The sequence below is a fragment of the Pistacia vera genome, unplaced genomic scaffold, assembly GCF_008641045.1.
Source record: "Pistacia vera cultivar Batoury unplaced genomic scaffold, PisVer_v2 Contig581, whole genome shotgun sequence".
Classification (NCBI taxonomy): domain Eukaryota; kingdom Viridiplantae; phylum Streptophyta; class Magnoliopsida; order Sapindales; family Anacardiaceae; genus Pistacia; species Pistacia vera.
In genome coordinates this window covers 522,426-531,866 of record NW_022196425.1, presented here as the reverse complement: position 1 = coordinate 531,866, position 9,441 = coordinate 522,426, and the positions used below count along the sequence as shown (strand labels likewise).

At 34.1% G+C, this 9,441-nt stretch overlaps 1 protein-coding gene across 1 annotated transcript; it reads left to right on the top strand.

The window, feature by feature from the left end:
- Window positions 1-4,781: 4,781 nt before the first annotated feature.
- LOC116109537 (lipid phosphate phosphatase 2-like) lies at window positions 4,782-8,327 on the top strand. The gene is made up of 9 exons (XM_031395765.1): window positions 4,782-5,050; window positions 5,750-5,842; window positions 6,535-6,756; window positions 6,863-6,950; window positions 7,038-7,147; window positions 7,277-7,367; window positions 7,544-7,732; window positions 7,812-7,871; window positions 8,110-8,327. Exons 1-9 carry the CDS (start codon window positions 4,991-4,993, stop codon window positions 8,325-8,327), a joined length of 1,131 nt encoding a protein of 376 aa, XP_031251625.1. The 5' UTR covers window positions 4,782-4,990.
- The last annotated feature ends 1,114 nt before the right edge of the window (window positions 8,328-9,441 follow it).

Genomic DNA, 9,441 nt, shown 5'->3' with positions numbered 1-9,441 from the left:
GGTAGGATACTGAGATGCGAGTCACACGTGGCGAGAACGTGCGTGGAAAATCGCACGTCAGCGGAGGTGGATTTGGGAGAAAGTGATGGGTCCTACAATGTAATAAAAAAATAAAAAATAGAAGGGTGGGACCGATCCTATCTGGTTTTAAGATTTAGACAAAGGGAGAATGACATTTTCCCACCGAAGGTTTGGAAAAACAACATATTCCCACCCGCCAAGTTTCAAAACGACACTTTCCCACCCATCGTCCATTAACTTTAACTAAAGAAGGATATTATAGTAAATTCAAAATACAATTAAAGGGTAATTACATTATTTTATCTTCTATATATAAACTAGCTACCTTCTCATTACAGTCACCGAGTGAGATTGTTTGCACCACCTCCTGGATTCGTTGAAATTGCCGTTTTGCTTCCCTTGCCACCTTGGATTCTTTGCAAACCTGTCCGATGACATTTCTTCAAAAACCACCACCCATAATAAAGAATTCTAATCTCAAAACAGAGTAGTAGCCAGAAGATTCAGTAGTGGAACCTCCTTCTCCATCCATTGTTTTTTTTATTTTGTGTGACGACCTTCCACGGAAGATCAAATCATAAAGAAACGAAATGAAAGAGAGACACTGAGCATTCTGCTTTAATGTACAGAAAGCCCCATTAAAGAATAATCAAAATTAACCTTCTATGAAGAGCCGAAGTTTATAACAAAATATTAATGAAAAAAGACTCACAAAAACAATAATGTTTTATTTATTTATTTTCTATTTTTGAAATTGTTTAATGTTTGTGGATGACAATGGACCAATCTTAAGCAATGTCAAGAAATGAAAACAATGGATGAAAAGACAAAGAGACAAGAGAAACAATAAGAAGAAGAATCACATTGATGTTTGTTCGTTGAAAAACACCAATGAATCTGCACCATTATTATTCGAAGACAACTTACCTAAGCCGAAAGCAACAAGCTCTATTTCTTTTTTAATTTATTTATGGGGACTGCATCTTGGAAGGTCACTCTAATCAGTTGATGAACAAAATTTGCAAGGGTGAAGTGAAGGAAACTAAAGGGGTAAAGAGCTCAACCACTCAAAATCCTTCTGTTGATTTCTTGAGCTTCTGCTACACTTATTGCAAGGAATTGGAGGGTAAAGATATTTACATATACAGGTATGCTCCAATCACAGTACTAATAACCTATTTATTTAGTGTGAATGTGCCTTCGCTGGAAGATTTTATGACAAAGGCTCTAGTTTGATTGGTTTATTGCAGAGGCGAGAAAGCATTTTGCAATTTCGATTGCCGTTCACAAGAGATTTCGATTGATTAGGAAATAGAGAAAATCAGCACGTCTTTTGAAAACTCTCGACAGGTGAAGAAGAAGAAAAGGGAAGAAAACGAATGAAGGGTTTTTTCGTCTTAACACTATTTATATCATGTCAGTTAAATGATTTTATTAACATATCCTAACAATGGGTGGGAAAGTGTCATTTTGAAAGTTAGTAGGTGGGAAAGATCATTTTGTGAAACCTTAGGTGGGAACATGTCATTCTCCCTTAGACAAATTACGAGATATGTGTATGTGACAGTGATATCATCCTATCCTATGATTCCTATCCTTAAGTAGAAATAAACTAAGACTTCAACTATGTTTAAGGAGAAGTATAGATATCACTTTCGCCACTTGTTATTTATAAATATTAAATAGAATCATAACAGATGCCGTGATTATTATTATTATTATTAATTGAATTAGAAATTGTTTATACATTAGATTAGATCCTATTAATGACATTTTGTTTCTATTCTATAGCTTTAAATCTAGGAAATTTTAAATTCCAAATTTATTATTGTTATTATTATCGAGAAATGTTGAGCATATCCTCACGTGGAAAATGATCCAATGAGAGCATATGCAGAATGGATTTTGTCTTCACATAATAAGGCCAACAATTTTTCTTGTCAGTGGAGATCCTGATCTTGATCTTGATCTACCAAATCAAATTTTGTTTTGTCTAATCTAATGGTTCTGCTCTCACATGTCAATCTCACATTTATTTCAAATTGTGATATTAATAACATTTAAAAAATTAATTAAATGGAATATATATATATATATATATATATATATATATATATATATATCACTTTCGGCATAACGCAATCAATTACTTAGACCAGTTTAATTAATAATAATTGATTGGAAGTTGTGTAGAGTAACCATTAAATTCAATAGTAAAATCCTAACATTTATCTCAAAGTGTGAAAGAGAAAATTAATATTTAGTCATACCTTCAAGAAAATTGATATATTCTTTGTAAGAAATTGTATTAATAGGGTAAAACTAATATATTCAAATTTTTTGTATAAACTAAAATCTAATCCTCCACCCCTCAAACAAGAAGCAATTTTGTATTTCAAAATTCCATCTTTCAATCTCACCTTATGCTATACTTTTACAAACATTTATTTATTTCAAATTTAAATATCATAATAGTTGTTTTGTTAATTCGTTTATTTTATTTTATTTTATTGGGTCTGCTGGAGGGACATTTTTTTTTTTCTCACAAAAAATTAGAAATTCACTCTCCTTATAAATACCAAATTTTCATAATTTAATTTACCCCCTAAAGTTTTAGAAACTCATAGTTTCAGAAATAATAAAAAAATGATCAAAACCCTAACACCGTTGAAGCTTCCGTTAACGATTTACTCTAGAATGTGGTAGAAGTCAAAAGTACCACTTGTTAATGAAAAACTTTCAAGTTTTTTTGTTTCTCTCCTACATTTTTTTTTTTTCTTCTTCCCCTCTGTTCTCCCCCATCCACAATTTGAAAATCATGGCTGCAAAACCATGGGTCTATGGCCGCCACAATCTAAAAAATGCCTAGCACAACCCCTCTCACCGCTTCAAAACCATCCGCACACCAGCAAACCTTCATTGCATCTTCCTACCACCTCCCAAATCACTTCACAAAACTCCATTAAACCTTTCCATTCCCGCACCCACTTACCTCTAACCAATTTACCACCTGGAGCTCAACCCCCTTACTCCACCCCGTCGTGCGCCACAAATACCCCACCGTGGCGTCCTGTGACCAACCGAATCGACCCATCACAGCCTCATGTCAGCCATTTTCGTTTCCTTTCTGTTATTGTTTCTTTTTCTTTTTAAGTTTTGGGGATATTGAGGGGAGTAAAAGGGAAGAAAAACCATAGAAGAAAGATGGAACTTGGAAGGGAGGAAAAAAATAAAATTAAAGAAAACATGAATGACTATTTTACCCTTCATAACCTAACGTTGAATGGACTTTGTCACATTTTTGGGGTAACTTGATTGATTTATGAAACTATTAGGGGAAACTTGATTAAAATCGTCATAATTGCCAGCAAATTTGAAGTTCCAAAAATTTTGGGGGTAAATAAATTTTACTTTTTTGAGATAAATTAGAATTTTAAAATCATATTAGAGTGATGATCAAATCAAAGTTAAGAAAGGGTGATAGATCAGTTTTGGATAATAATAAAATTCAAAAGTGGATGTGATAGACAGTATTATACAATTTGTATGATGTTTTCGTTTTGTGAAACCAAAACCCATTTAAATAGTTAATATCTATTCAAAGAAAAGGCAATATAATTGTGGAATTAAAAAGTTAAAATAACAAATATAATCTAATAGTAAGTATGCTTGGCTCAATTGTTTCAATTATAGTTAAGTGTGAAGTATGATATTTCCTCTCTATTATATAATATTAAGTTTAATAACACAACGAGAGAATAAATAACAAGGGAAAGAAATAAATGGGATTAAAGTGAAAGATTAGAGGAATATGAGACTGATTTAGTATTATACAACGTTAACTCATCTTGGAAACTTATTGATATATATGTATAGTTGTAGTTTTCAATGTATATGCAAAACAATTCAAAGATAAAATTAAGAAGTAGAAAGCCATGTAAAACTTAACAAAAAAAAGAAAGCCATAAAATAAGTTTATCCATGTGTAACATACTACATGTATTCTTACATTTTCTAACTTGTTTTGTACTTTTTCCCACCCAAGGTTTGCCTTAATGACTTTTTCCCATCCAAAAAGTTTTAAAATACAACTCTCCTACCAAAGTTAATATTCTGTTACTACCCAAAGCCGATTTCAGCCGATCCTAGTGACAAAAATTTTCTTCGATCATCACTATTTGAACCTTCAGTCTCTTCTTTACAAAACCCCTCTTACTTCGACACCTAATTTCTCACCGATTGTCAGCCACTACAAAGCTAGAGTGTCTAGTTCATAATTGATTTTCAGTTGATTCTAGCGACGAATATTCAATTGGTCACACCATTCAATCCACTGACCTCCATTATGTAAAACCTCTCTTGCTCTAGCTCTTGATAACTTGCCGAATGCCGGCTAAGAAAGTGAAGTGCATTTTGAGTGTTAATGGAATATAAACTTTGGGTAAGAAAGTGATATTTTGAAACTTTTTGGGTGAACAATGTCATTAAGGCAAACCTTGGGTGGGAAAAAAACGTTTACTCTTGTTTTGTCTAAAAAATCACATCAGGATTAATGATTCATATGTCATTTGACCACGGTGCGGTTTCACTTTGACTGCCAGCGCCGTTCTCGGCTTTGAAAACGAAGCGGTTCACTCTCTCTCACCTTATAAACAACCATCCCATGGGTCCCATGACGACTCCTTTGTCTCTCAACTATCTCTTCCAATTTCCCAGGAATTTCTGGTAAAATTTTCCTTTCTTTAAACAACTAAAAACTTTTCACCTTTCTGTATGCTTCATGTCAATTATCCTTTTTGTCGTCTTCTCTATAATTGTATGTAAATATTGGGTGAACGTAACTGACAGGAAGGTTCCTATCACCATTCAACAACTTTCTGAGATTTTTGTTGTTGATACTCATAAACTCAGCTACCGCTTGTGTTATTGTTTGTGTTTGTTTGGTTGATTGATTGGTTCATACAATACAATGACTTGGTGGGATTTATCTTCGCTTTCTTGGGTTGGAAATTTGAGAGGCATGTTTCAGGTTAGTGGGTTTTTGTTTTCAGAGTTGTAGACGTTCAATTAGCATCATAATTCGTATAATGTGGGCGTTATATTAGGCATGCGTGTGATCATTTTGTTTAGAACTCAGGACACAAGGGAAAAAAGAGAGATGGGGTTTAGTTCTAGATTAATAAATGAGTTGTGTTATGTATTGTAAGGCTTTTAGTTCCAAGCACTTTGATTTGCAGCTCATAATTTTGTGAAGGAATTATGTATGCTAATGTAGAAAAACATTTTTTTTTTTTTTTTTTTATTGAACTTCATATTACCGTTTAGAGACACTGTGAGTTATACAAAATTTACAATCGTATTTATTATCATAAGGTACATGTACAGTTGAGATGTTCATGTCACTGAGGGGTGCATACTTTACAGACCAAAATTTGATGATTGAAATTCTTAGTTTGTGAAATTTGATGATTGAAATTCTTGGTTTGTTTAATAATTCTTGATGTCTGATTGATATGTTTGGGTAATATAGGATTGCTGTTTGAGGGTTTTATGTAATTAGAATAGATGTGCAAAGTTATGCTTAGTTCTTTTAATTTTTTCCAGCTTAAAATATCCCAGATATACATCTGCGATAGTCAACTGTGCTGTTCTAAGGATTATTTAGGATAGATTAACTTTATTGTTTTGCTGTGACCTTAAGATTCATTTTTTCTGGCATTTTTTTAAGGATAAATCAAGTCGGAGGCTGCGAATATCTGCAAATAGTAATCATTCGTTTACAAACATTAGTTGTCCTCTAATAGATCATCAGAACGAGGAGGTATTCTTTTTCTTTCATGAATTTTGTTTGAAACAGTTAAAGTGTACTTGCATTGACATGGTTTTGTTGTGTGTTATTTGAACACATAAATGAAGATCTGAAGTTTGTAGGAGATACATTATGTAGTTAATTGAAAGTTGTTTTAGTGGACTTTACTCCTTATAGGTAGGTGAAAAAGAGAAAAAGAATATAGTAGATTAGATGATTTAACCTGAAAAAAATTACAGAGGCAAGATCAGAACATAGGGTGATCAAGAATTTTAATTTTTGATTGTATGTGTTTTAATGACCCAAATCATCTCTATTGTTATCACTGATGAAACATACAAAATTGAATTATAGAGAACTTCAAATTGGGTATGCTTGAGTTGCATTGTTATTTAATCTTCAAAATTAGTAGACTAGCTTATATAAACAGACAAAATATGCAGATTCAGAATCGAATAAGTTCTATCATGGATAGCAAAAATTGAGAAAGAACTCTCATGCTCATATAATGAATTAATCTGAAATTTATACAGGTCAGTGTTAGAAAGAAAAACCTAGACCATGCTCAGAGATAGCTAAATAAAACACAATAATAACATTTATATTCTTTAGTTTCCTCATTTAATTGAATATGCCTTTTGGATGAGCTAATAGCTTGATATCCAATTAATCTAAATTTATTCTGATGTGTGTATAATTCATAGTACAGAACGATGGAGGCCCAGAATGTTTCACATACTCTCAAGTCTCATGGAGTTAGAGTTGCAAGGACACACATGCATGATTGGCTGATACTTTTGCTTCTTGCGGTGATAATGGCCATCCTCTTGCTCATGCAACCATTTTACCGTTTTGTTGGGAAGGATATGATGACTGATCTTAGATACCCCTTGAAAAGTAATACAATACCCTTTTGGGCGGTTCCAGTAAGTTCCCTGCATGGTTGTGCATACGTTTCTTAAAATAAACTCTTTAGTTTTAAGAATTTAATATTTGATTAATGATGGCCCTTCCTTTCCCCGAGATTATTAGTTGTATGCAGGTGTCTTGCCCTTGGTGATATTCCTCATTGTCTATTACTGTAGGAATGATGTATATGATCTTCATCATGCAATACTAGGTGATCATTTCTTTTAGTTCATGAATGTTTTTCTGTAAATTAATCTTTTGAGCAATTATATGAAGCAGAGCATTCCTGCTTGTGCAGGCCTCTTGTATTCTCTTTTAGTGACAGAGGTTATTACGGAGTCAATAAAACTTGCTGTTGGTCGGCCCAGACCAGACTTCTTCTGGCGTTGTTTTCCTGATGGAAGGGATGTATGTTTCTCTGATTCCAAATTAATGTGATTTCTGCTTCTGTGTGAACAGACAGTTTGCTGCCTATTTTGTTGCTCTGTAACATGTCATATTCTCATATTTGAAACTTAATTACTCTTTGCATGTCAGGAATATGATCAATGGGGAAATGTCATATGTCATGGTGATAAACATGTCATAAATGAAGGGCATAAGAGCTTTCCAAGTGGGCATACTTCAAGTGAGTTCTGCTAATACTATATATTTAAGTGAGGAATCCAATGGTGTTTTTGTAAGAGAAAATGGATTGAAATAAGTCAGTTGGATGCCAAAATCAAAGCTATGCTTTTATTTACTTAATTGTTTATTTTTTGAGGGATCCATTATATTTCGGGAATAATTGGATTCTTTTGTCAGTCTCCTTTGCCGGAATGGTGTTCCTATCACTGTATTTATCTGGAAAAATAAAAGTGTTCGACCGCAAAGGCCATATTGGAAAACTTTGCATCGTCATTTTCCCTCTACTTGTTGCAGCTTTTGTTGGCATTTCTCGAGTTGATGACTACTGGCACCACTGGCAGGACGTCTTTGCGGGAGGTTTACTAGGTTTGTGTAAATCTTATTCTGTATTGAAACTACTTTTCGATTCATTTGTTGTACAACTTCACTGAAGCATCTTTGGCAGGGCTCACCGTGGCTACGTTTTGCTATTTGCAGTTCTTCCCACCACCATATCATGCTGAAGGTATGCCCCTGACCATGTAATAAAATTCCAATATTGATAAGAATAGATAGATTTTGGAAATGGTAGTATTGAGCTCCATATTGTTGTAAATTCCCATGGAAGACAAAAGTTGGAACTCTCATAAAATGGGCTGAAACACCAACTTTGGTTACCTCGGTGGTGGTCAACATTATTGGTTTGCTCAAATTGAATTGTATTCTTGTTACTTTACCGATCTTTTGCACGTATTATTCTGTAGGTTGGGGACCGTATGCATACTTTCACATGTTGGCAGAGTTGAATGCAAGAACTCAAGAAGGCAGTGCTGCGAATTCACACTCTGTACGGACCGTCTCCGTACAGACCATGGGCTCTCAGGCTTTGAATGAACATGATGAAAGAACCAGTACTGGATTTACTGGGTTACCCTCAGCATTTAATTCTAGTTCATCAGATTTAGAAGCTGGGAGGAGATAAAACTTTTTTTATCTTCTATTTTCAGCTCCATCTCAAATTTTGATTATGCAGGATATAGCTTGTGTACAGAACCTTTTTCATTTTTTGTTCTCAATTTACATTAGTCGTCTCTTCAATCTCCAAATGTTTTCATTTTCTATTATTCCAATCAAATCGATTGCCAAATGTTTTTATTTAGACTCCACAAAAATTCGATTAAATCTTTTTGTTCTTAAAAATGAATAACTAATACTAAGTAGTGATGCAATTTTTTCTCTCTATTTTATCTAATACAATCTCATTTTAAATATATTTCCTAATTAATTGTGTTTTACAACCTGGCCCGGCCTGGGTGGTTGAACCGGTTCAATCAGGACCTGAGGCTTTCATCGTGTTGGTTACCAATTTTGACTGTTCATGGCAAACTCTAGAGATTAGGACGACGATCAGTGAACAATTAGTATTTAGACTCCACAAAAATTCGATTAAATCTTTTTGTTCTTAAACATGAATAACTAATACTAAGTAGTGATGCAATTTGTTCTCTCTATTTTATCTAATACAATCTCATTTTAAATATATTTCCTAATTAATTGTGTTTTACAACTTGGCCTGGCCTGGGCGGTTGAATCGGTTCAACCAGCACCTGAGGCTTTCATTGGGTCGGTTATCAATTTTGACTGTTCATGGCAAACTCTAGAGATTAGGACGACGATCAGTGAACAATTAGTGGCTAAAATGTTGGGGCTTTTAAAGAGGAAGGGTTAGTCAGTCAAAAGGTAGTGACGGAGGTGATTTCCAATGAGTGAAACGACCGAAAAAATCCCAAAAATCGATCGACAACAATAGATGGTTGTTGTTGGCGATTGGCAAGGCGAACAAGGGTAGGGTGAGATGGGTTTTGGTTAGGAGGTTGAGGGGAAAGTTTTCGTGGTGATGGGGTGTGTTGTCGACATCGAAAACAAGCCCTATTTGGCCTGAATTGTCGACGCCGACTGTGTAATTTGGAATGTTTTGTAGGATTTCAAACCTGTTGGAACTTATGGTAATTTTAGGGGTGTTTTTGTAAATTTCAAACCTTTGAACATGCTGACATCATCAATTTGCCCCGTTGGTCAAACCAATTCAACCAGAC